The 26350-nt window shown below is 49.1% G+C and overlaps 1 protein-coding gene across 1 annotated transcript in view; it reads left to right on the plus strand.

The window, feature by feature from the left end:
- Positions 1–5425: 5425 nt before the first annotated feature.
- RNF216 (ring finger protein 216) overlaps positions 5426–26350 on the plus strand; it is a 105389-nt gene continuing 84464 nt past the window's right edge. Inside the window, exons 1-6 of the mRNA XM_004598114.3 lie at positions 5426–5510; positions 12807–12940; positions 13714–14550; positions 18902–18978; positions 23912–24014; positions 24877–25041. Coding sequence (XP_004598171.2) covers positions 5447–5510; positions 12807–12940; positions 13714–14550; positions 18902–18978; positions 23912–24014; positions 24877–25041 — 1380 coding nt within the window. The 5' untranslated portion in view covers positions 5426–5446. The remainder of the gene's footprint in view (positions 5511–12806; positions 12941–13713; positions 14551–18901; positions 18979–23911; positions 24015–24876; positions 25042–26350) is intronic.

Raw genomic sequence — 26350 nt, forward strand, 5'->3', positions numbered from 1 at the left:
AAGCGTGGTTCCGAGGTTTGTGTCACTGACTCTGGGGGGAGTCAGGGCTTTCTGGGTCTCACCTGCTGATTTGGGGCTTCCAGAATTGTGGGTGAGAGCTGCTGTCTGACAGACTCGGCTGCTGCTTTCCCCGGCTCTCAGGTTAGCTTGGCCTTGGCGCGTCCTGCTCCACCCTCCCTGACTCCTGTGCCCCTTTGCTCTTGGCTGTGCCTAACTGTGTGCATGTGTTCTCGTCATTGCAGTGACTCTAGAATCTTTGAGGAAAGGAAGGGCCGGGTGGGGTGCTCTTCATGTGTGTGAACACTTGACGCCGTTGTGCAAAATGGAGACCAGAGCTGTTGCACAGCGCTCCAGTGCCGCGGTGCTCCGTGAGAGCCTCAGCGGAGAGGGCTGAGGAAATGCGTGCAGGTGTGGGTCTTGGAAGCGTTAACCTGTTTGATTACACACACGTGAGGATTTTTGCAGTCGAGGCAGGAACTGAAGTGGTGGCTGTCCCTATGCCTTCTGTCTCTCCTGCCTGATCGGGAGGTGCACGGTGCGACATGTATAGGTTCTGGCTACTTCTGGAGGGAAAAGGAAACGTGCTATAGTGGAAGCAAACGTAAGTGCATGGTTTTGTTTGTTTTTCAGATTTATCTTTTATTGGCAAGTCAAGTATACAGAGAGGAGAGACAGAAGATCTTCCATCCGATGATTCACTCCCCAAGTGGCCACAATGGCCGGAGCCAAGCCAGTCTGTTCTGAAGCCAGGAGCCTCTGGATGGGACTCCAGAGGTGTCCTCACGGGTGCAGGGTCCCAAGACTCTGGGCCGTACTCAGCTGCCCTCCCAGGGCATGGGCAGGGAGCTGGATGGGAAGTGAGGCTGCCAGGATTAGACCCGTGCCCATATGGGATCCCGGTGTATTCAGCCGCTAGGCTACCATGCCGGGCCCTGTGCAGTTTTGGAAAATGACTTTTTGCTTTCTTCCCTTCAGTTTAATTGTATTGTCAACTTCTTTTTTTGATTATTTAAAAATTTTTACCATTAAATGCCCTGTTGGCATGTACTGTGTGTTAATTGGCCTCTTGTGTTTGATTAATCTTCACAGCATTATGAGATGAGAATAGGGGCTGCTGTTGTGGCACAGTGGGCTAAGCCACTGCCTGCAATGCTGGCATCACATTGAGTGCTGGTTTGAGACCTGGCTGCTTCACTTCTGACATGGCTCTTTCTGATGGCCTGGGAAAGCTGGCTTTTACTTGTCCCAGTCTCTTTAACAGCCATTTGGGGGAGTGAGTCAGTGGGTGGAATTTCTGGGGAACGCATGTGCTGTCGATCACAGGGACTGTGAATTGATCAGGGAAGGGGATAAGGAGGTATGTGGAAGGGAGGACCTCTGAGGGAGCGTATTGCAGGTGAGCAGTGACGTCTGAGGGACCTCCATTGACAAGGCCACTGTGGTGAGAGCGGCTTGGAGGAGGGCAACTGGAGGTCCCTTCTGGGTCAGACCTGAGCTGGGCTAGTTAGCATCGACCACCGCTGACTGCCGCTCACCAGCGAACACTACACCTTGGGTGTGGGCCTGCCTGGCAGGGTGGGTCACAGTACTCACCAGTGAGAGTTGAAACAGGGGACGGGTAATGTTAAGCTGGGCAAAAATACCAGTCAACACGTGACAGCCAGGTCGGGGAGCAGATTCTATGGGGAATATATGGGCCCACCGCTGTGGAACTGCAATTTCCACTGGTTTCAAGAGCTGGGGGTAGTGAAGGGCTGAGCTAGGCGTGACCATGGAACCCTCTGACACTCATCGGTGCTAGGATTGGGAACAGGCTGGTCTCGTTCAAGATGTAGCACCCAAAGGCATACCCAAAAACAGGGTGTGGGGCAGGCTGGGCTGGAACAGAGGGGGCAGACTATGCTGAGTAAGGGGCTAGTACCCACTAGAACATGTGGGATCCGGGTCTGGGAGTGAGCCCTTGGTGGGCCACAGCTCCGCTGCCAAGCATGTGAGAAGGCCTAGGGCAGGGTGGCAAGTGTAGGGGTCATGCAGGGCTCAGCTATCACACCTACTGGTTTGCATGAGCCAGAGATGGGAGCAGAATGGGCAGGGTTAGGCTGTAGCACCCACCAGCAAGAGTTGAGACTAGAGGCAGGCTGGAACAGGCCAGGCTGCAGCATCTGATGTCAAAGGCCAAGACAGGGCATGGGATATGCCCAGCTGTGTCAGAGAAACCACTGGCATGAACAAGATCTGTGCATGATTGGGGTACTAAGGGGATGCCATGGCTGGGTTGTGGTTCCCACTGGTGATGCAAGAGCTGGAATGGGGGAGCAGTGATCTGGGCTAGACATGACTACAGTGTCCCTCAGCAAAAGTGTGAACTGGGTCTGGTGTGTGCCAGACTGTGTTAGAGTCCAGCACCCACTCGTGCTTGTGAGAGCCAGGTGAGTGTAGGATGGGCTGGGCTAGGTCTCTGCACCTGCTGAACCACACGAGAGCTGTGTGGGTATGAACCAGGTGTGGCCGGGCTGTAGCACCCAACCATAAGAGCCGGAATGGGTGTGGGTGAGATGGGCAAGGCCACTGTTTCTGCCAAAACAGGAAGTAGACTAAGTCAGTTTAGATCAAGGAATCAACAGTGTGTGTGAAATCTGACACTTGGAGGAGACCTGATAGAGGAGCTTGGGGAACTCCTTTGTCAGGACACAATTCGTGCAGGTGAGTGCAAGAACCAAGGTTGGGAGCAGCCCAGCCCAGGACAGTTGTGGTACTCACTGGCACACGTGTGGGTCAGACTGGGTCAGTTCATGACACCCAGAACCAGAACAGGGTGCAGGACAGGTTGGGTCAGGCCGCAACACCAACCAGTTCACATTAGGGCTGGGACTGGGGGCAGATGAGGCCAGGCCAGGCTGCAGTACGGCTGACAAATACCGAGGTGAGGAGCCATGCCAGACTGGGCTGCTGCACGCAGCAGCACATATGAGAACGTGGGCGGGGCGAGGTGCAAACAGCTAGAAGGGTAGAGCAGGCTCTCCTGTTGGGCTGCTGGTCTCACTGGTGTGCGTAAGAACTGAAACTGGGGGCAGACCACGCTGGGCAGGGCTATAACACCTGCTGATCTGCATATGAATTGGGTTAGGATGACACACAGGCTGGCCTAAACAACTCTACCTACTGGTGCAGGCATGAGCCAGAGTGGGTACAGGCTGCTTGGACTTTACTGCAGCCATGAGCTGGCAAGTGCTGAGCCTGGGGGGCAATTCCTGTCAGCTAGACTGCAGAACCACCTGAAGAGCGCAAGAGCCAGGACTGGGAGTGGACCCAGTAGGGAAACTGGCCACCTCTGTGGTGGGCTGTGGCGCCCACTGGTGAGCATGAGAACCAGGGCTGAGGGTGGGCCTGACTGGACAGGTGGTGGCACCTCCAAGCATGAGTATGGACTGGATAGTGGGGTCAGTTGGGTTGAGTCCTATTGGCTCAGCACCCATTGATGTGTATGAGAGCTGAATGGGATGTGGGAGAGATGGGACCAGTCTGCTGCATACACTGGCAAGCTCAGGAACCAGGGCTTGGGGTGGGCCTAATGGGCGTTTTGGTGGTTGTTCCAACTAGTCTGTAGTTTCCACTGGTGTACGTGAGAGCCCAGTGTGTGGTGGGCTGGACTGGGCTGGGCTGGGTCGCAGCATCCATTGATTTGCATAAGAGATGGGGCTAGAGACAGAACTAAACCAGCAATTGCAGCTACCAGTGTGTGCATTGACTGATGCGGGGGATGGGCTGAGCCAGACCCCACATGGGGAAGCACACACAAGAGTCAGGTCTTGGATCACCTCCAATGAGGTTTCTTTGGGGATCCCCCAACTGAACCGCTGGACTCAGAACTCCAACCATGGGGAAAATCACAGGATGTGTGGACTGACCGTGGAGTGCACGTGTCAGAAGTGGGCCTCCTGAGTGACTAAGATGGAGCAGTGGACGGCATGCCCAGCTGCAGGTGGAGGTATGGCAGTCTACTGGGGCCTGGAGAGGACATCTGGTACCAAAGCAGAGGAAGGAGGGCAGAATAAACTGGCCAAATACCCCAGCCAAGCATTGACAGCAAATAACCTGAGTGTACAGAGACTCAGGTGGACTGTGCCAGCCAATGGACATTAGAAGGATTTCCTCATTCTTGGACTGGTGAGATCGACAGTATTTCAGAACCATCGAAACCACTTTAGCAGACCCCTTGGAGCATGCTACACGTTGGGGACCCTGAGATGACACTGGGTGGCCATTCCCCATCCCACAAATACAGGAAGAATAAAAAGATAGTTTGTAATAGTGGTCTCACTCATTCACCCACTTTCCTTTAATGTTTGACCCTCCTACCCTAATCAACTGTGTAAACATCATGAGAAATAAAACTTAAAAAACGGTTATAGAGATGGAGAGTTGTATCCTCCATTTGTTGGGGTGATCTTCCACCTGCTGGTTCACTTCCCACATGGCTGCTATGTCCAGTGTGGAGTCAGTGTAAACTCAGGGGCCAGGAGATACGGGGTCTGTCGTGATGGCTCAGTTAGCTAAACCTCCCCTCCAAAGTGCCAGGATCCCATATGGGCATTGATTCCTGGTCGGCGTTCTGGCTGCTCCACTTCCCATCCAGCTCCCTGCTTATGGCCTGTGGAGGATGGCCCAAGGCCTTGGGACCTGCACCTGCATGGGAGACCTGGAAAAAGTTCCTAGCTTCCGATCAACTCAGCTCCAATTGTTGATGACCATTTGGGGAGTGAACCAATGTGTTTAAGAGCTTTCTTCTCTGTCTGTCCTATGCAAATCTACTTTTCCAATAAAAATAAGTAAATACAAGAGCCAGGAGGTTCTTCTGGGTCCCCTGTAATGGTGCAGAGGCCCAGGGCCTTGGGCTGTTTCCAGTCTGTTGGCAGGGAACCGGATCAGAGTGGAGCAGCTGGGACACAAGCCAGAGCACATTCGGGAGGTGCCTTTTTTGTTGTTGAATATGTTTATAATATTTGGATCTTGATTTTTTTTTTTTTACCAGTGCTTTCTGAATAAAGAGAACTCCTATCTTGTGGCTCATTACCTCACAGTGCCAGTCCTGGGCAGGCTGAACCGGGCACTGGACACTCAGCTTGGTTCTTCTGTGTGAATGGCAGGGACCCAGCTGTCAGCCTCTTGGGGTGTGGATCAGTAGAAAACTGGAATGGGATGGAACCAGGGCTTTTTTGCTCCGAGACGCCTCATACCCAGTGGCTTCTGAGCTGGTTGGCCAAATACCAGCCTGGAGCAAATAAGGGATATATCAGCCTGAGTTAGAAATAGCTGCTTGACCAGGGATGTGCAGGAGTGACAAGCCCTCACTCTCAATGCTTCTCTTTCGTCCTTTTCCAGAGCCTGTGGAGCAGGCACCATGTGTCAGCACTAGCTGCACGTAGCTTCGTGTTCGTGTTGGAAGATGGCAGAGGGAAACAACGAGGAGCTGATTCACCTGAACAACTTCCACTGCCATCGGGGGCAAGGTGGGTGGTTCCCTTTTCTCACTTCTCTTTCTGGGTTCCTTTGCTTTATCTCTTAGTAGTGCTGCTATGTCATCTTGGAAATGACTGTTTTGTGTCATTTGAAATCCAGAGATAACTTATTTTTAGATTTTTGGGCACAAATATAAAGGGAGGTGTGTGTGTCAGTGATGATGTGTTCTGGCCTGAAGGAAGTTGAAGTGAGGGGTGTACCTGCTCTGTGTTGGTGTGTGATGCTTGATCCCTGACTGGAGCTTCCTGCCCTGGGAAGGCCAGGCCGAGGAGGCAGTGCTGCCGGTCCAGGCAGGCAGGGAGCTGCTGCCGGTACCAGGACCTGGGTTGATGCCTGCATCCTGGCTTGGCCTGTCGCCCTGTTCCGGCTGTTGCGGACAACTTGCGAATGGGCCCAGCAGGTGGACACACTCTTGTTGCATCCTTGTCTCTCCCAGAACTAATTTAAGAAGACATGTCATAAATTAATATGAACAACTATTAGGAAGAAGGGTATACAGTCATAGGGTCTGAAGAGGTGGGGTTACAGGGAGTGGCAGCTGTCAGATTTTGGAGTGGTGACTGTGAAGGTACACTCCGGACTTACTGGAGCTAAGATGCTGCTAAGTGATCCTGCCCTTTAGCATGCTTGCTTCTATTTCTTACTGGATATGTTCTGGGATAGCCTATGGGAAATGTGTGGTATTTAAAATTCTGGGAATTTTATTTGTTCATAAAGAGAAGAATGCCTCAGGTAGTATTACGACACTGCAGGTTAAGCCACTGCCTGTGATGCAAGTAGTCCCAAGGGTGCTGGTTCTGGTTGTAGCTGCTCCGCTGAGCCGGCTCCCTGTTGATGTGCCCAGGAAGGCAGCAGCAGGTGGTCCAAGGACACAGGCCCCAGCCGTTCGTGTGAGAGGCCCATAGAGTGCTTGGCCCCTGGCTTCGGCCTGGCCCAGCCCTAGCTGTTGTAGCCATTTCCGAAGGGAACCAGTGGATGGAAGCTGTCCCTATTTTTCTGTAACTCGTATCTGCCTTTCTGTAACATTGGTGGGTGTATGTTAAATTTCCTGTAAAGGGGCCCAGCACCATGGCCTAGTAGCTAAAGTCCTCACCTCGAACGTGCCAGGATCCCATATGGGCGCAAGTTCTAATCTCAGCAGCCCTGCTTCCCATCCAGCTCCCTGCTTGTGGCCTGGGAAAGCAGTGGAGGATGGCCTAAAGCCTTGGGACCCTGCACCTGTGTGGGAGACCCGGAAGAGAATCTGGGCTCCTGGCTTTGGATTGGCACAGCACTGGCCGTTGCGGCCATTTTTGGAGTGAACCAGTAGACAGAAGATCTTTCTCTCTGTCTCTCCTCCTCTCTGTAACTGACTTTGCAATAAAAATAAGTAAATCTTAAATAAATAAATAAATAAATAAATACAGCCCCTTTAACTGCAACAACTGCTTGGAAATAATCTTAGTTATAACTTGTGTATGTGAGCATTATTATTATTATTTCCAGAATTTCTTTATGTGTTAGATTTATAATTGTGATTTTTACCTTTTAATTGGGCCTTAAATATGTTTAAAGTTCCAAAAAAGCATTTTTAAAACCACAGTGACCTTGTCAGAAGGATGACTGCAAAGAAATCTGTGCTCAGATCCTCATCTTTGGGCTGGGTGAGTCGTGGCTTGTCAGCCGCTGCGTGGCATAGAGGGCGTGTGGAAGTGAGCCTGCTCAGGACGCAGACTCCAGTCGCTCTCATCAGGCCCTCCGAGGTCTGCTGTGCGTAAGGTGTCTGAGCTTTTCTGTGGTTCTGCAGTGTCAGGTGGTTTCTGGTTGTCCCGTCTGCTGACTGTGTGACTCAAATCCTACTGATTAATAATTTGCTACTTGACTCGACAAAATTAGTCCCCAGTGCCAGCTTCTGCCAGCTGATGCTGCGGCCCTGATCTAGTCCACATGCAGCGCACAGGGGTTATAGCCTTGCTTAGTCGGGTCTGTCTCTGTCCCAGCCAAAACTCTCCAGTGGGAGTAGCTGACTGGTGAGGGGACCAGCCCCTTAATCTCCCCTCCAGCTCTGCCCCTTCCTTCCTGGATCTCACGTGTGCTGGATGGGTGCTGCATTCACATCCAGTACAGGCAGCCACGCCCTGGCATTCCATAATGTGTACTGGTTGTGTCGCAACCAAACCCGGCCCATCCCACACTCTGTTCTGGCCATCGGATTTGCCAGTGGTTGACATGAACTGATTCAGCCTGGTCTGCTCCTGACCCATGCCGAATGTGTGCCAGTGGGACCACCTAAAGAGTGCATAAACCGGGAAAGAGAGACCTGGGAGGGAAAAGTGGGTTCCCCCTTCTTGGGTCACTATTCCCGTGGGAGGGCATGAAAACTAGGACGGGGGCTGGGATGGCTAGATAGAGAGGCACTCAACAACATCCGTGAGGGCTGGATGGTTGAGTTGGTTAGATAGAACTAAGCTTTAATACCCATTGACAAGTACCAGAGCCAAATGGGATGGGGGACAGACTGTCTTCTGCTACACATATTGGCAAACCAGGGTAGGGGGCGGGCTTGGTGGGGGTTATTGTGGGTCACCCCTACTAGGCTGCAGCTCCCACTGGTTGATGTAAGGGCCGAACCAGACTGGACTGCAACACCCATTGGTTCCAGTGCAACTCGGGACTGAAAACAGAACCAACCCAGCAATTGCAACCACCAGCTGATCAGGGTGATGGACTGTGCCGGGCCCTGTGCTTGCTAGAACATATAAGAATCTAGTCTGGGAATACCTCAAAGTATCTTTGGAGATCTCCCCAATCGAACTGCTGGACTCAGAACTTTAACCAAGAAAAGACAGAAGACAGAACAGGACAATCATTCATCTCAGCTATATGTTGGCAGCAAATTATGGGGCAAACGGAGACTTTATGATGGACCATAGCAATCAGTGGACGACCTCATCGAGCGAAACTGGCAGCGATTCATAACTGCAGAACTATTAACACCACTCGAGCACATATCAGAGCATGCCCCACATCCGGGACTTGGGGTGGGCGGGAAACCGGGTGGGGCTTCTCCCTCAGTATCCCCCTTTACCTCAGATACATGATGGAAACAATATGGACATAATAGCATTACCCACTTTCCTATCCCCCTAAACCTTTTTTTTCCTTCTTTTTCCTTTAACTGTAATTAACTATGTAAAGATTGTCAACAACAATACAATAAAAAATAAATAAATAAATAAAAATAATTTGCTACTTGGGGCTGGCATGATGGCTCATTTGCTTAAGCTCTGCCTGCAAGTACCAGCATCCCATATGGCCGCTGGTTTGTGTCCTGGCTGCTCCACTTCCCATCCAGCTCCCATTTGGGGAATGAACCAGTAGATAAAAGATCTTTCTGTCTCTTTGAGACAGAGTAAATCTGCCTTTCAATTAAAATATGGGTTTTTTGGAAAGACAGATCAGATGTATGGAAGGAGAGACAGATCTTCCATCTGTTGGTTTACTCCCCAAGTGACCACAACAGCCGGAGCTGAGTCGATCTGAAGCCAGGAGCCTGGAGCTGCTTCCAGGTCTCCCACTCAGATGGAGGGTCCCAAGGCTTTGGGCCGTCCTCGACTACTTTCCCAGACCACAGGCAGGGAGCTGGATGGAAAGTGGAGCAGCCCTGACAACAAAGCAGTGTCGCATGGGATCCCAGCACACACAAGCTGAGGATTTAGCCAGTGAGCCAAGTTGGGGAAAAAAGGAACTTGTCACTTGCAAAGCTGATTGGAAGAATTGTTCTGAAGTCTTTTGCTTGCTCTCAACTCTCTTCCTTGCTGTCCTTGAGGGTTATACTTTTTTTAAGATTTATTTGTTTTTATTGGAAAGTCAGACATACAGAAAAGAGACAGAGAGGAAGATCTTCTGTCCGCTGATTCACTCCTCGAAGGCCTCAGTGGCCAGATATGTGCCGATCCAAAGCCAGGTGCCAGGAGCTTCTTCCGGGTCTCCCACGTGGGTACAGGGTCCCAAGGCTCTGGGCCAGCCTGAACTGCTTTCCCAGGCCACAGGCAGGGAGGTGGATGGGAAGTGGAGCTGCCGGGATTAGAACCGGCGCCCATATGAATCCCGGCGCATTTAAGGCAAGGACTTTAGCTGCTGGGCTACCGCACCGAGCCCAAGAGTTATACTTTCAAGTCCTGCACTGTCCTCCTGGTACAGAACTGGTCATGATGTTCAGCTGCAGTCGGCCAGGGTTCATGGAACACTCTCATAGTGCATGTCCTAGGCCTCAGTAGAGTTGATTGTTGTGTTGGTTTACACCATTCATTCTCATGCTTCCAATTTTGTGACTGTTGTAATAATATAGTATTTATTTCCATGACCATAGATGATATATTTACTACTCAGTTGAAATTTGCAGATATGTCCTATATATGGGATGATGGGACACAATTTACAGTAAAAGGTAACTGACTTAAGGCAGCTTTGTTATGTGTCATGTGCTATGTAATAAGCCAACATTTTGTGTGATAATCCTTAAAATTGCTAATCTTATTTTAATGTTGAGGAATTGTGTGCTTCAAGAAATTAGGTAATATATCTAGCAGCTATTATTGTGCAAGTAATCCTTAATATTATTTGTTAATCTTATTTTAGTGTTGAGGTGTGTGCAGCAAGGTAGTAGGTAAATCTCCAACAGCAAGTGTGTGGGAGAGCTAATTTGAGCTCTTTCTGCAGTTGAGCTTATGTCGTACAGGTACGCTGGTTTGTATTTTGTTTTTTTGTGTTTTGTTTTTTTTTTAAAGGGGGAAGGAGAGAGATACCAAAGGTTTGAGGAAGGGTCTTTGGGTTTTTTTTTTTTTTAAGATTTATTTATTTTATTACAAAGTCAGATATACAGAGAGGAGGAGAGACAGAGAGGAAGATCTTCCGTCCGATGATTCACTCCCCAAGTGACCGCAACGGCCGGTGCAGCGCCGATCCGAAGCAGGGAACCAGGAACCTCTTCCAGGTCTCCCACGTGGGTGCAGGGTCCCAATGCATTGGGCCGTCCTCAACTGCTTTCCCAGGCCACAAGCAGGGAGCTGGATGGGAAGTGGAGCTGCCGGGATTAGAACCGGCGCCCATATGGGATCCCGGGGCGTTCAAGGCGAGGACTTAAGCCGCTAGGCCACGTCGCCGGGCCCTGTTTTGTTTTTAAGATTTATTTTATTTTTATTGCAAAGTGAGATAGAGAGGAGAGGTAGAGAGGAAGATCTTCTGTCTGATGATTCACTCCACCAGCAAATGAGAATTAAGTGAAAATATTGGTTGTGAATGGTTTTTCAAATTGTAGGGTGCTGAAAAGCATGTGCAACATTAGCCTTGGCAAGAAAATTAAAGCTTTAATGGAGAAATTGCAACAATTATGAAAATACTGTTTTCTTTCCTTTTTCCATCCCTGCATTTTAGGAAATCTTTTTTCTTCATTGATCATTTTAGCCTTCAACATTTTTTTGCAGATAACTTGGAAAACAGTACATTTGTGGTGGTGTACTTTTTTTTTAAAGATGTATTTTTTTTATTGGAAAGTCAGATATACAGAGAGGAGGAGAGACAGAGAGGAAGATCCTTCGTCCGATGATTCACTCCCCAAGTGAGTGCAGTGGCCGGTGCTGTGCCAATCTGAAGCCAGGAGCCAGGAACTTCATCCAGGTCTAACACATGTTGGTGCAGGGTCCCGACACCTTGGGCCGTCCTCGACTGCTTTCCCAGGCCACAGGCAGGGAGCTGGAAGGGAAGTGGAGCTGCCGGGATTAGAACTGGCGCCCATATGGGATCCTGGTGCGTGCAAGACGAGGACTTTAGCCACTAGGCCACGGCGCCGGGCCCAATTCTTTTGTTTTTTAGATTCATTTATTTTTCTTGTGAAGTCAGATATACAGAGAGGAGGAGAGACAGAGAGAAAGATCTTCCATCTGATGATTCACTCCCCAAGTGACTGCAGCAGCCAGTGCTGTGCTGATCCAAAGCCAGGAGCTTAGAGCTCTTCCGGGTCTCCCACGCAGGTGCAGGGTCCCAAGGCTTTGGGCTGTCCTCGACTGCTTTCCCAGGCCACAAGCAGGGAGCTGGATGGGAAGTGGAGCTGCCGGGATTAGAACCAGCACCCATATGGGATCCTGGCGCATTCAAGGCGAGGAGTTTAGCTGCTAGGCCACCGTGCCTGGCCCTGCTGAATTAATTCTTAAGGTTTATGTTTAAAATGAGCAAGTTTTAACATCTGAAATAATAGGGCCTGGCACAATAGCATAGTGGTTAAGGTCCTCGCCTTGGCCGCCAGGGATCCCATATGGGCACCAGTTCTAATCCTAATAGCCCTGTGACGGAAGATCTTTCTCTCTGTCTCTCCTCTGTGTATATCTGCCTTTCCAAAACAAATAAATCAATCTTTAAAAAAGAAATCTGGAATAACAAAAAAAGAAGTTTAGTTAGTGTCATTTTCTCAGACCTAGCATTTTAAGTCATTTAAAACAGCCTACTATTCAAGGGAGAATATCTTGGGAGGCCATGATATTTGATAAGGCAGATCTTTCAGCTGAGCTGGTTCACTCCCAGAATGGTTGGGGCCAGGAGCAAGTGGAAGCCAGGAGCCTGGAACTCCATCCAGGTCTCCAGCATGGTGTCAGGGATTCAAGCACTTGGGCTATTTTTTGCTGCTTCCCCAGGCACATTACCTACCAAACTGCTGGACTGAAAGTGGAGCTGCTGGGCCCAGCACAATAATGTAGCCGCTAAAGTACTTGACTTGAACATGCCAGGATCCCATGTGGATGCCATTTCTAATCCTGGTGGCACCACTTCTCATCCAGCTCCCTGCTTGTGGCCTGGGAAAGTAGTCGAGGGCGGCCCAAAGCCTTGGGACCCTGCACCCGCATGGGAGACCTGGAAGAGGTTCCTGGTTCCCTGCTTTGGATGGCTCAGCTCCAGCCATTGCGGTCACTTGGGGAGTGAATCATCACATGGAAGATCTTCCTCTCTGTCGCTGTTCCTCTGTGCATACCTGCCTTTCCAGTAAAAATAAGTAAGTCTTTAGAAAAGAAAAGAAAGTGGAAATGCTGTGACTTGAACTGGGGCTCTTGGGCTGCATTGCAGGTGACAGCTTAACTCTGCCCCGCAGTGCTGGCCCCTGAAACCAGGCTCTGGTAATGCTGTTACAGGTACTGGTTTAGAAGGTAAGTTAACCCAGTAGCAGCTTCTTTATCCTTGTCCCTCTACAAGGATTGAGAACTGACTGAGGGGTCTGGTCTCCCAGTGACCTGGTTTTGTTCTCTGCCTTCTCGTAGACTGGATCAGCCTTCGAGATGGCCCCATCACCATCTCTGACTCCTCTGATGAGGAAGGGATGCTCACCCTGGCCACCCCGGCACCCCAGCGACAGGAAGAAGAGGACTTGGATGATGACGTCATCCTGACGGAAGTGAGTATCCCCAGATGTACCACTGCTTAGGGATCATTCTCGGCCCATTCTTGGGCTCCTATTGTGCTTTGTGTGCTTCTGAAAACGGCCCCTTCCCACCGTCTCCCGTGTCCCTTTAGCTTCAGAGGCGGTGTGGTCAGCCTCCTGGAAGCCTGGGCATTGATGACCACTCTTGTAATTACTGCATTGTCATGTGTCTTACTGTCACACTAACTTAGCACCCCTCACTTGCAGAGCCACCCTGGATTTCCATGTGCTTATTTTTTTGGGTGAATTTTACACTCAGCCTTTTTTAGTTTCAATTTATAGTCAGGTAAATAATAAATCTTTTTTTTTTTTAAGAATTATTTATTTTTATTGGAAAGTCAGATGTACAGAGAGGAGAGACAGAGAGGAAGATCTTCCATCTGATGTTTCACTCCCCAAGTGACTGAATGGCCAGTACTGCATGGATCCGAAGCAGGGAACCAGGAACCTCTTCCAGGTCTCCCACGCAGGTGCAGGGTCCCAAGGCTTTGGGCTGTCCTCGACTGCTATCCCAGGCCACAAGCAGGGAGTTGGATGGGAAGTGGTGCCACCAGGATTAGAACTGGCACCCATATGGGGTCCCTGGTGTGTGCAAGGCTAGGATTTAGCGACTAGGCTGTTATGCCGGGCCCCAAGGGCTTTTTAATATGTTCAATTTTTTTCCTGTTCAATTAGAAGCTAAGTATAAGTACATATGGCATTGACATAGATTTCAGAGTAGTGATGAAAATTTCACTTCATCTTAGACAAGGCAACCTCAGACACCACGACCCAATCTCATCAAACCAGCTGCTCAGTGGCAAGACCTGAAAAGGTTGGGAGAAGAGAGGCCTGCGAGGTCGAGAGCAGCGTGTGAATCCGGGAAGAGCAACTGCTTTGCAGCGTGCAGCAACCCACTGTTTAATCCTGGGAGACAGGGGGAGTCTGAGGGTGACTATGGGGAGTTTCTGCGTCTTGGGCCTCCTGGGATGCCTGGATTTGCTAAACCAAGAGGTCAGAGAGAACCTAGACCCGGACCAAGTCGTAAGCAAGCGGCAAGGGACATGTTCAAGCCCAGATCAGATCAGAAGGTCATTGTCTTGCAGGAGAACAGCCTTCTTTTCCCAGCAAGTGATCCTTTGAAAACTACAAACCAGTTATTGGAAGACTCTGAGCCAGACCTTTTATCAGATCTTGGAGAGTCAGCCGGTGTGGTCGACGATCAGGTCATTGAAGAGGACTGCTGGCTGCACCATCCTTACCTCCAATCCCTGCGCCCGCAGCCCCTTGAGATAACCAACCAGGTCGTTCCGCAGGAGCGACAGCGGGAGGCAGAGCTAGGCCTTCTGTTGTTCCAGCCCGAACTCCCGGGGCCAGCTTTCCCAAGGCCAGAGCCCCAGCAGGACAGGATTCCAGGCCCTGCTTCCGCTCAGGCTGCCCATCCTCTGGGAGGACTGGAAGACCAACAGTTAGCAATCCAAGATGAGGAGCCAGGGCCAGCCTTCCCACTGCGAGGACCTCAGGACACCAACTCCGAAAATCTGTGGGGACAGGAAGCTGCTGAAGTGGATCAAGAACTTGTTGCACTACTAGTTAAAGAAACAGTAAGTTTTATTTGTTTAAAATTGTTAAACTAATTGTACTCAGTAAGTAAATGTGCTGATTGTTATGTGAGTTTCATTTCCCTATGCCCATATGTAGATGTACAGAATCTGAGAAGGTACGGAAATGACATCATTTTTCCTTAGCTCTCCAGGAAGCTCTCTGAAGTTTTCTTTTTCTAATTTTTTAATTTTTAAAATTTTTGTTTGTTGATGCAGTTTAATAGGCTCTGGGATTTTCCACCCCTCTCCCCAAGTTTCCTCCCCTCACTGTTGATTTCTCCTCTAGTTTTACAGTGGGTATCCTTCATGAATAGCCACAAGCCCATCATGCTGTTGGGATGTGTTTCCCGACAGTGTGGGCATGGACATTGTCAGAGTCCGGCATCCTACTGCCAGGACATCTCTGTATGCGTGGAGACATACTGCACTCTGCCTCCACATCTGAGCACATCAGTCTCCGCTACACTTCCATTAGGCAGCTCCTTAAGTACACAACCAGTGAATACAGTCCACAGCAGGGAGGAAAATAGTTTTCATCAGCAAAAAGTTAATGAACATGCAACAAAAATATCAATGTTTTGCTAGAGTGATGAAAAAGAAAATGAAAAACCTTCTTGTAGGAATTCTGGAGTTTTCTTTTTTTTTTTTTTCAAGATTTATTTATTTTATTACAAAGTCAGATATACAGAGAGGAGGAGAGACAGAGAGGAAGATCTTCCGTCCGATGATTCACTCCCCAAGTGAGCCGCAACGGCCGGTGCTGTGCTGATCCGACGCCGGGAACCCAGGAACCTCTTCCGGGTCTCCCACATGGATGCAGGGTCCCGACACCTTGGGCTGTCCTCAACTGCTTTCCCAGGCCACAAGCCCGGAGCTGGATGGGAAGTGGAGCTGCCGGGATTAGAACCGGTGCCCATATGGGATCCTGGGGCTCTCAAGGCAAGGAGTTTAGCCGCCAGGCCACGCCACCGAGCCCCTGGAGTTTTCTTAATCAAGGTGTCCTGGTGCTGTCCTTCCTGGCCTCTCCGTGGAGCCCTTGAGATCACTCCTAATTTTAACCTGTAAAGCGAGTTTATTGCATTACCAAGTCCTGTTCTACTCATTGTAGCAGTCATTAGCTCCATGTGACAGATGACACTGATTACATGTAAATGTGTTGTGGTTGAGTGGAGTTATGAATTTGTTTCATTTTCAGTGATAGCATTCACATTTTTTTTAAGATATATTTTTTATTGTAAACTCAGATTTACAGAGAGGAGGAGAGACACAGATCTTCCGTGTACTGGTTCACTCCCCAAGCGGCTGCAATAGCCAGAACTGAGCTCACCCAAAGCCAGGAGCCAGAAATGTCCTCCAGGTCTCCCACACGGGTGCAGGGTCCCAAGGCTTTGAGCCGTGCTCGACTGCTTTCCCAGGCCACAAGCAGGGAGCTGGACAGGAAATAGAGCTGCTGGGACACAAACCAGTGCCCTTATGGGTTCCTTGTGCGTGGAGCGAGGATTTAGCCAGTGAGCCATCACAGTGGGCCAACAGCATTCACATTTAACCTCAGTAGGAACCCTGGGGCTAATAGCTTTCCTGTTGGAAAGGCCAAAGCAAAAACCTTCCCACATCACCAAGGTTCTGTTAGCATTGAGAAGAATAATGCATGCTTTAAGGCCAGATACTGTTTGTACCTTTGAATAAGTATCAGCCCCACCTCACCCAGGTTTCTTTCTTTTTTTTTTTTTTTTTTAATTTTTAAAATTTTCTTTTCAGTATTGTTTACATAGTTGAGAGAGGCATGCCCATGTGGGTGTCTGACGAGGGTGGGGAAGGTCAGGTATGGAGGAAAGTGGGTGGGACAAAAATTTCAGGTGGTTTTTTTTTTTCCCCTCTTGTGTCTGTAGCAGGGAGGTGGAAGGGGCTACTTCTCGGTGTCAAACAAGGATGAGAGGCGGTCACTTGGTGACGCTTAAGAGACCCCGATGTGCGTCTCTTAGTATTACAGGTTATTACTGGAGTGCTTTTTTCTGGTTTTCATTTTTTTAAATTATCACTGTCATTTTATGATGCAGTTCCATGGGCGCTGGGATTTCTCCTATCCCCAACCCAAATCTCCCCCGCCACATACACACAGTGAGTTCTCTCATATCCTTACAACAGCATAGTTAGTCATAAACGTTGATAAGTTCATCGTTGCGGGTGGAGTGCTTTTGATAGTTCTGAAAACTTACTGGTTTCATTGCTGCAGGGTTGAGAAAAATCTTCCCCAGGTCTGTTGGTTGAGAAAGTCTACCTTAGTGCATCTATAGATCAGCAGTGAGTTGCAGAGCTTGACCCAGAGAACCGTCCAGCCGTTTCTGCTTTCCATCCTCTGATGAGGCCTTCAACAAGCCATGCTTGCTTAGAAGAGCTGGTGTCGTGTCCCGATGTGCGTCTGGGCATGCTGTCCATTGTACAGGCATCAGCAACTGAGGAGGCCCGGTCCTGTACATGCACTCCAAGCACAGACCACGTATCCTGTGGTTTTCCCTCTAGCCAGCAGTCTAGCTGGGGGGTCTCCCAGGAAACCTCAGCTGGGATGACCTCAGATTTGATTCGTGTGTGCCAGCCAGTGCAGGGTCGGGCTTGGCCCATCACCTGCACCAGCCGGCACACATACCGGGGGATACACCTGCCTGGTTAGTTCTTCCACAGCCCCATCTCTCTCTCTTTTTTCAAAATAATAAATTTACTTAATCTTTGATGATGTTTACATAGTTGAGAAGGATGCATGCCCATGTTGACCACTGACTGCGGTGGAAAAGGTCGAGGAATTGGGAGGAAGTAGATGACAGTTGTTAACAATTTTTTTTCTTGCTGTGTCTGAGAGAGAGATTGGAGAGGACTGCTCCTAGCAGCCTGAGCGCATCAGTTCCTGGGGTGGCGGACAGCCATGCTGTGTCATCCTAGGATGCCTGATGTGGAGCATGTCTCATGGCTATTGCTTAAGCAGTTTTTGCTTTTGATTTTGTTGCTCCAAGGTTGAAGAGATCCTTCCAAGGTCCACAGTCCACCTGAGTGTTTCCATTTGCCCAGATACTTGCTGTCAAAGCTTTGCTGGGAGAACTGTCCCAACTCTTTCTGCCCTCCATGGTACTGGACAACCTCTGTAGGCCACAGTGATCTGTCATGTTCCCCACGTGCATCTGGCCATGCCATCCACTGCACAGGCTTCAGCAGCTGGGACACATGCACTCAGACCACAGATCCTGTGATTTGCCCTGTGTTTGGAGTTTTGAGTCCAGAGGTCCAGTTGCCAGCCCCATATTTAATGAAAACTGACAAGTGCTGTGGGCCAGCCCAGCCAGCCTGCCACAGACCACATCCTCAGGCGTACCAGTAGGTACTGTGACCTACTTGGGGAAATCCCTAATAAGCCCAGTCAGGCATGCCTCCAGCCCTGGTTTTTGTGCATGCGAGCCTCTGCTACAGCCTCGCCCAGCCTGGCCAACTCCCAGCCCCAGCACTCACGTGAACTGATGAATCTTGTGGTCCAACCCAGCCTTGCCTGCACCCCGTTTTGTCTCATTCTTCCTGGTATGTAAAGTGCACCGACCCTGGCCAGCGTGGCCTGCTCATATCCCCAGCTCTTGACGCTTACCAGCTGGTGGTGTGGCTTGGTAGGAGAGTTCAAGTTCTCCTGTCAGGCCCACTCCCGGCAATGTATCATGTGTGCCAGCGGGTACTGCTGCCCAGGCTGATGTGACTGGTCCTCAGTCCTGGCACTCACCAGCAGGTAATGTGGCCTAGCCTGACCCACGCACAGACCCAGCTCTCAGTTGATCCTGCAGGTGCTAGTGGATGCTGGGGCCTTGCCCAGTTTGGCCTGCTCCCAGATGCAGCCCACATGCAAGCTGATGGGTGCTGTCGTCTTGGCCTGGCTTTTGCACTCAGCAGTGGTAGTCGGAGCCCATAGGGGAGTCCCCAGAGTTCCCATACCAGACGTGCTTGCAGCCCTAGATGTCAGACCTGCCTCTGCACGTGCTGGTGGGTGCTGCAGGTTGGCCCTGCCTGGCCTCCTAGATCAAGATCTCACACCTGCCTCACACATGGGAGACCTGGACTAAACTCCTGGCTCCTGGCTTTCACTTGCCTATTCCTGTATGTGATTATCTGGGGAGGGAACTGGTAGGTGGAACATTGTTCACTCTCTCCATTAAAATGAAGAAGAAAGATTAGAAATATGAAATGGGGCAGAGACCCAAAAAACCCTTGAAGCTTTCTAGACTATCCTAATTGTTAGCTCGTATCCTCCTTCCCATCTTAGTTTGCCTTTTGAAGCCATACTGAATGAAATATAAATAAATCATGTTGTGATTTTTTGCAGGAAGCAAGATTTCCAGATGTAGCAAATGGATATATTGAAGAAATAATTCATTTGAAGAATTATTATGATTTGAATGTGTAAGTAGATACCATATCTCTTTTTTTGGTGATAAAAAGATATTTTGAAATTTACCATTTTAGCAGTGTTAAAGAATTTTTAAATTTGGTTGGAGATTGTTGTCTGTTGGCTCCCCAGGTGCTTGCGGCAGGTGGGGCCTGTTGTTGTTGTGAGTGGGGGCAGTCAGTAGCTGGAGTGGGGTTGAATCCAAGTCCTCTGGTGTAGGATGTGCACATCCCAACACTGAGACAAAAGGCCCACACTCCTTTCTCACTTTATTAAGGAAAAGTTAGCGCCTGTTAGAGACTTTTAGGATTAGGAGAGGTAGATGTCTTTTCCTATGTGTGCCGTGCTCAGCTCTCGGTCTCCAGTCTAGCTGAATGCCTCCCACCCTCCTGGAGATGTGGATCAGTCGGACCAGAAGGCCGGGGGTAAGCCAGTGGCTGCCTGTTTGATACATTTTAGAAGATCAGGAAACAAGAAAGGTAAGTGAGGGAGCCAGCGCAGGGCTGCCAGGTGTTCTGTCTGAACCCCCACAAATCCCCCCTGCTTGACAAGAGGAAGAAGGCAAAGCTTGGTAGTGGGGGAGACCCCACCCAGACCTCCCCAGGGGCCCCCTGTTCTGACTTAGGAAGAATGCCTCTAAAGGTGCCTTGGATTGTTCTTGAGCCTTCCAGACAGTTCTCAGTAATACCTGAAACACCCCAGAACATTGCACGTTTGCTCTTGAGCCTCCTACTCTGCTTAGCTGGAACACTTCCCCTTCTTGGTAGCCATGGCCTTCCCTGCAGGGCCACACTGTGTGTGTCTACTGTTTGTCCCTGGTTCCACTGATAAATAAAACAAATCTTTAAAAAAGTAAAAATAAAATTTAAAAAAATTTAAAAAGTAAAATGTTTTATTTTGGGCTGTCTAATCAACATTGGAACAACTGTAGATTTGAGAATCATTGAACTTTATTTTTTAAAACAGTTTTAAATAACAGCATAATTAAAGACAACTATACTTTTTTTAAAGATTTATTTATTTTTATTGCAAAGTTGGATATATAGAGAGGAGGAGAGACAGAGAGGAAGATCTTCTGTCCGATGATTCATTCCCAAGGGACCACAACGGCTGGTGCTGTGCCAATCCAAAGCCAGGAGCCAGGAGCTCTTCCGGGTCTCCCATGCAGGTGCAGAGTCCCAAGGCTTTGGGCTGTCCTCGACTGTTTTCCCAGGCCACAAGCAGGGAGCTGGATGGGAAGTGGAGCAACTGGGACACGAACTGGTGCCCATGTGGGATCCTGGTGCTCGCCAGGCGAGGATTCAGCCACCAGACCATTGTTCCGAGCCCAGGCGTTACTTTTTGCTGTTGCTAAGTAGGCCTGATATTTAAGTTGCATTTCCTTGGTAATTGGCTGTGTAGCATGTTACATTATTTGTTAACTCATTATATTACCCTCTAATGTGAAAGTGAGTTAATTGCTTCTCATTGAACCCCTTTTTCTTCTTTTTTTTTTTTTAATGTTTTTCTGTTTGTGAAATGAGGTGCTTGTACATTTAATTAAAGAACAGTGATTCAAATGAGAAATACCAAGTTGGAATATTTGAAAAATTTGTGGTAGAAACTAACGTCATAGAAATGTAATATACTTGTTTGCTTCTCCTACAAATCAGCATCCTATTAAAAGATTGTCAGGGGGTTCAGAAGTGTGGCAAATATGTTGGTGTGCTGTCTGCTATGCTGGCATCTTATGGGTGCTGGTTCAAGACTTGGGTGCTCTGGGCCGGGCGCAATAGTGTAGTGGTTAAAGTCCTCGCCTTGGACGCGCCAGGATCCCATATAGGCGCCAGTTCTAATCCCAGCAGCTCCACTTCCCATCCAGCTCCCTGCTTGTGGCCTGGGAAAGCAGTCGAGGACGGCCCAAGGCTTTGGGACCCTGCACCCGTGTTCCTGGCTCCTGGCCCTGGATCGGCGCAGCACCGGCCACCGGATACCTGGGGAGTGAATCATCAGACGACCGGAGGATCTTCCTCTCTGTCTCTCCTCCTCTCTGTATATCTGCATTTCCAATAAAAATTTTAAAATAAAAAATTATTAAAGACTTGGGCGCTGTGGTTCTGATCCAGCTCCCTGTTCATAGGCTGCTAGAGCAGCAGCCGATGACCCGGGTGCTGGGATTCCTGTTCCCTCGTCCAGACTGAGAAGCTGCAGGCTCGTGTGTAGCCTTTGCAGCTGGCAGCCGTTTGGGGAGTAAGCCAGTAAATGGACGCACTCTGCCTTTTAAATGAATGATTGAGAAAAGAATATGCAAAGAGAATGATTGTTTTTTAAGATTCAGAATTAATTTTTGGCAAATTTTATAATCAAACTGGTAGATTCAGGTTTAGTTCTGCCTTACCACCTAAGTCTTACACATGTTCTAATTTTTATGGGCTTGTTGTCCTGTTGTGTTATTCCAGAGTAAACATTGGTCTTTAAGCACATAAAGGTTCCTGTGAAAGCCGAAGGCCAGGGGCTGCCCATAGTTGTACTTGTGTCTGGTCTGCCTGACACTGCTTTCCTCCCTGTCAGCCCTGGGCTCCTGGGATAGTGTTAGTTCCTCAGCGAAGGTGAACGTGGCTTATGTAGACCGCAGTGAAAGCCGAGTTGATTTTAGCAGGCTGAGCTTTGAGGTTCCGTGTAGGGCTCCTGCATGAGTAGCAGGAACTCTTGGTGCTTGGCCGTCTGCTGCTCTTCAGGCACATTAGCAGGAGGCTTGACTAGAAGCAGAAGAGCTACGACTTGAACAGGCAAATGACAGGGGACGCCTCCACATCTCCGTCAGGAATGTTTGCTGTTTGTTTTTTGGAAGAAGCAGATGGGTACATTCATTTGAAATGCGGAGTTGTAGAGACAGATACCTTACCTCCTCTGGTTGGCTCCCTAAATGGCCACAAGAGCTGGGATTTCCCAGGCTGAAGGCAGGGTCCCAGAACTCCATCTGGGTCTCCCACATGGCAGGGGCCCAAGCACTTGGGCCGTCCTCCGCTGTCTTCCCAGGTGTGTGAGCAGAGAGCTGGATCGGTGGCAGAGAGGACAGGGCTCAAGCTGGCACTCACAGCATGCCAGCAGGCTGACTCAGTGACTAAATCCTCCCCTTGCAAGTGCCAGGTTCGCGCATGGGAGCCAGTTCATTTCCTGGCTGCTTTTCTTCCCATCCAGCTCCCTGCTCATGGCCTGGAAAAGCAGTGGAGAATGGCCCAAAGCTTTGGGACCCTGCACCAATGTAGGAGACCTGGAGAAAGATCCTGGCTTCATTCAGATCAGTTAACTCTGACTGTTGCAGTCATCTGGGAAGCAAACCAGTGAATAGAAGATCTTTCTCTTTGTCTCTCTTTCTCTCTGTAAATCTGATCTGCGTTTCCAATAAAAATAAATCTTTAAAAGAACAAAAAGTAAATGACAGGTGAGATAAAGCATGAGGTAATAGGAACCAGTGGTCAGAGGTGAATCTGCCAGGCTTCCCCACTTTCGGCCCATGTGCAGATGCTAGTGCAGGTGCCCAGCCTGTTCCTGGAGAATGGTTGTCTGTGCCACTGAGTGTCACTCAGCTCCCAAGAAAGTTCTGGAATTAAATTAACATCCACGGTTGCAGGTGAGAGCATTTCTCTGTCAAGCCGTACCCCAGAGTGAAGAGCCTGGTGGCTTACCATTCACGTGGCCTGGGTAGTAATGTGTCAGTTTGTGTGTCTTACCCTGTATAATAATTACAGAGAGAGGGCCAGGCGCTATAGTCTAGTGGCTAAATCCTTGCCTTGCATCCTCCTGGGTTGTGTGTCCTGGCTGCCCCACTTCCCTTCCAGCTCCCTGCTTGTGGCCTAGGAAAGCAGTCGAGGACGGCCCAAAGCCTTGGGATCCTGCACCTGAGTGGGAGACCCAGAAGAAACTTCTGAGGCCTGGCTTCAGATCAGCTCAGCTCCACCTGTTGCGGTCACTTGGGGAGTAAACCAGTGGATGGAAGATTTGTCCCTGTCTCTCCTCTCTGCAAATCTACTTTTCCAATTAAAAAATCTTTTAAAAAATTACAAAAAGACAGTAGTGTGTAATGTGTAATCTACTTTTCCAATTAAAAAATCTTTTAAAAAATTACAAAAAGACAGTAGTGTGCGTGTGTGTAATGAGTCTTTTTTTTTTTTTTTTAAGATTTATTCATTTTTATTGGAAAGCCGGATATACAGAGAGGAGGAGAGACAGAGAGGAAGATCTTCCATCTGATGATTCGCTCCCCAAGTGAGCCGCAACTGCCGGTGCTGCGCTTATCTGACGCCGGGAACCTGGAACCTCTTCCGGGTCTCCTACACGGGTGCAGTGTCCCAAAGCTTTGGGCTGTCCTCAACTGCTTTCCCAGGCCACAAGCAGGGAGCTGGATGGGAAGTGGAGCTGCCGGGATTAGAACCGGCGCCCATATGGGATCCCGGGGCTCTCAAGACGAGGACTTTAGCCGCTAGGCCACGCCACCGGGCCCGAGTAGAGTCTTTCTAAGGAAATAGTGTCTTCATTGGCCTTGAAAGTAGCTAAATGAACTTGACATAATTAATGGCTCATAAACATTTAGTATCATAGAGGTAATGAATTACCACAAAGTTTCTTGTAGTTACTGTCTTTGCAAATTATTTTTAAGTGCAAACATACACTTTTTGTTGCTTATTGTTTGTTAGTCTTCAGTTTGTGAGGTGTGTTCGGAATTTCAGTGACTTGATTATATCACAACCAGCTAGTACACAAACTTCAGAGGTGTTCGTATGAACCGGCATGTTTATTGCTTCTTAAACTGATTTTAATAGAAGTGCAATATAATTCCTCATTTGTTGATTTAGTTTTCTGCAGACATCTTAATTTTTTGTAGTCCTTTTCAAACACTACATTTGTATCAGTGGGCAGGTGGGAGATGTGGAGCCAGTGTGGGAGTAACATCATCTGTGTTTGCAGACTTTGCAATTTTCTTCTGGAAAATCCAGATTATCCAAAGAGAGAAGATCGAGTCATTGTGAACCCCAGCAGCAGCCTGCTTGCCAGCCCAGATGAGACAAAGGCAAGTGTTGTTTTCTGTGTTGCTGTTTCTGGAAGCCCTCTGCTGTTCATCATTGCCTCGACAGACACACTGGTGAAGACTGCTGGTGGAAACCAGGGTTTCAGGATAAATCGTGCCTCATTGAGATCAAATTCAAGCCAGTTTGAACTGTGTATTTGTTTAACTTCTATCCTTTGTGATGGTACTGTTCTTCCACAAATAATTAATTTTACAATTTCATATTTTTATTGCATATTGCTGAAGCAAGTTCCTAAAATGAAACAGATTGGCTGAAATTCTTTATCGTTGTAGTTTCTTAGGTTTCTTTAGTCATTTCATGATGAAAGTTTTGTAGCACACAGAGAAGTTGATGTGTTTTACATCAGCCACCTATATACCTTCCACCAGTGTGGCTGTAAGATGAACATTTTACGGATTACACTTTATTTTATGTCTTTTCTCTGTTCTTTGGATCAGCACCATGTTTTTTGTGTTCTTTTTGTTAGTGTATTTGCAAGTTAATTGTAACACTAAAATACCCCTCCCTGTGCAATCTTCGTCATGTATATCGTCGCTTGGAGTGTATGTTTGTGGCATACAATGTATAGAACTGTTCAGCCAAATCCCTGAGAAATGGAGTTCAAGTCCCCACATACCCTTACACATTTGTTAGATTTTAGAATTGCAAATGTTCAGTCTACAGGCAGATTGTTGAGCCCCTGAGCCTCTCTTCTTACATGTTGGGGCTAGATAACTTCAAACTGGGCAATTGCAAGAACAAACGAGATGGTTCTTTGGTGATCTATGTCTCACAGTGATTCCTCCCCGTTCAGGGGGAATGCGTTGTCTGCCTTCTAATCCTTGTGTGCTTCTGCCATTTCAGCTCCCTAAAGTAGACTTTTTTGACTATTCCAAATTGGCTCCTCTTGACCAGCGCTGCTTCATCCAAGCTGCCGACCTGCTGATGGCCGACTTCAAGATGCTCAGCAGTCAGGACATCAAGTGGGCCCTGCACGAGCTCAAGGGACACTATGCAATCACCCGCAAGGTGCTCAGCTTCACTTTCCTTGGGAGTGGGATCCTGTGATCACAGAATGAAGGACTCGGCTTCTGGAAATTAATGTAGCTTATGATGGCAAAGAGCTAAAATGTCAGGGTGGAGTTTGGTAGACAGAAGTGCTTGCTGATTAGGAAGTACTGCAAAGAAATGATAGGGACCAGCATTGTGGCACGACAGGCTGAGGTGCTGCCTGCAGTACAGCATCTTGTTTTGAAGCTCCAGCTCTGATCCAGCTCCCTGCTGACATGTCCAGAAAAGCAGCAGAAGATGGCCTCAGTGTGTGGTCCCTGTGGTCTGTGTAGGAGACCTGCACTGAGCTCCAGGCTCCGTGTCTGACCTGTACCAGACCCAGCCCTTGCCCTTGCCTGTCATTTGGGGAGTGAACGGCAGATAGAAGGGTAGTATCCCTGTCCCTGCCCCATCCCTTTTGGTCAGACTGTAAGACATGGAGGGCAGTGGCTACCATGGAGTAGGATGATGAGAGAACAGACGCAGTGCAGTCCTGCTCCGTAGCACCTGGCTGATGGGCCGTGTAGACATCCCCCAGTGGCCCTGTTGACAAGTTCCCTGGACCCAGAAACACAGCAGTGGCCAGGGCTGGTGGTTTGCCTCAGAAGAGTGAAGGACAAGTGTTTTCCCTGCTAGGGCCTGGTAAGGTACCGTGGTAGGGCCTCCACTCAAAAATTTGTGGGTCCTGCTTACTGAGGTGATGTGGAGGTGCTCATTTAGTGAGGTACCTGCCCAGGGCTGCAGGCGGGTCGCTGGAGTAAGCCCTGATGGACTCCTTGGTCCCCCTTGCTACCGCTGACCCTGACTGCTGCTAGAGTTCTGTGATTCTCAGCAAATACTAACCAAAAGACCAGTAAGCCTGAACTTATTGCAGCAATGGCTTGGGTTGGTCAGTCCTAATTGCAGGTTAATGTTGGGTAAAATCCCTCTGAAGGGAGCCATCACTGCCGTCCCTGAGTCTTCACTCCCAGTGCTGTGTAACAGGAAACAGCTGGGCAGTTCGCGGCCCCCAGATTGACTGCAGGGTTGAGGGGCTGTCCCTCTGCTTGCTCAGCCCCTTTCCTGGGGAGGGGCTGCAGGGGAAAGGACTCCTGTGGTCTCATGCCTTTGGGCCCATCCTGGGTCCAGTGGCATAAACTGCACCAGCCGTGTTTGTTCCCTCCCAACCCCCACCTGCAAAAAAGAGCAAACACTGGCCAGCCCCAGAGGAGCGGTCCTCCCACTGCTCACTGACTCGATGGATGCTTGCGTCTGGGGCTCTCTGGCAGCTTTTCTGTTAGCCTTCCCT

The sequence above is a fragment of the Ochotona princeps genome, chromosome 24, assembly GCF_030435755.1.
Source record: "Ochotona princeps isolate mOchPri1 chromosome 24, mOchPri1.hap1, whole genome shotgun sequence".
NCBI lineage: Eukaryota > Metazoa > Chordata > Mammalia > Lagomorpha > Ochotonidae > Ochotona > Ochotona princeps.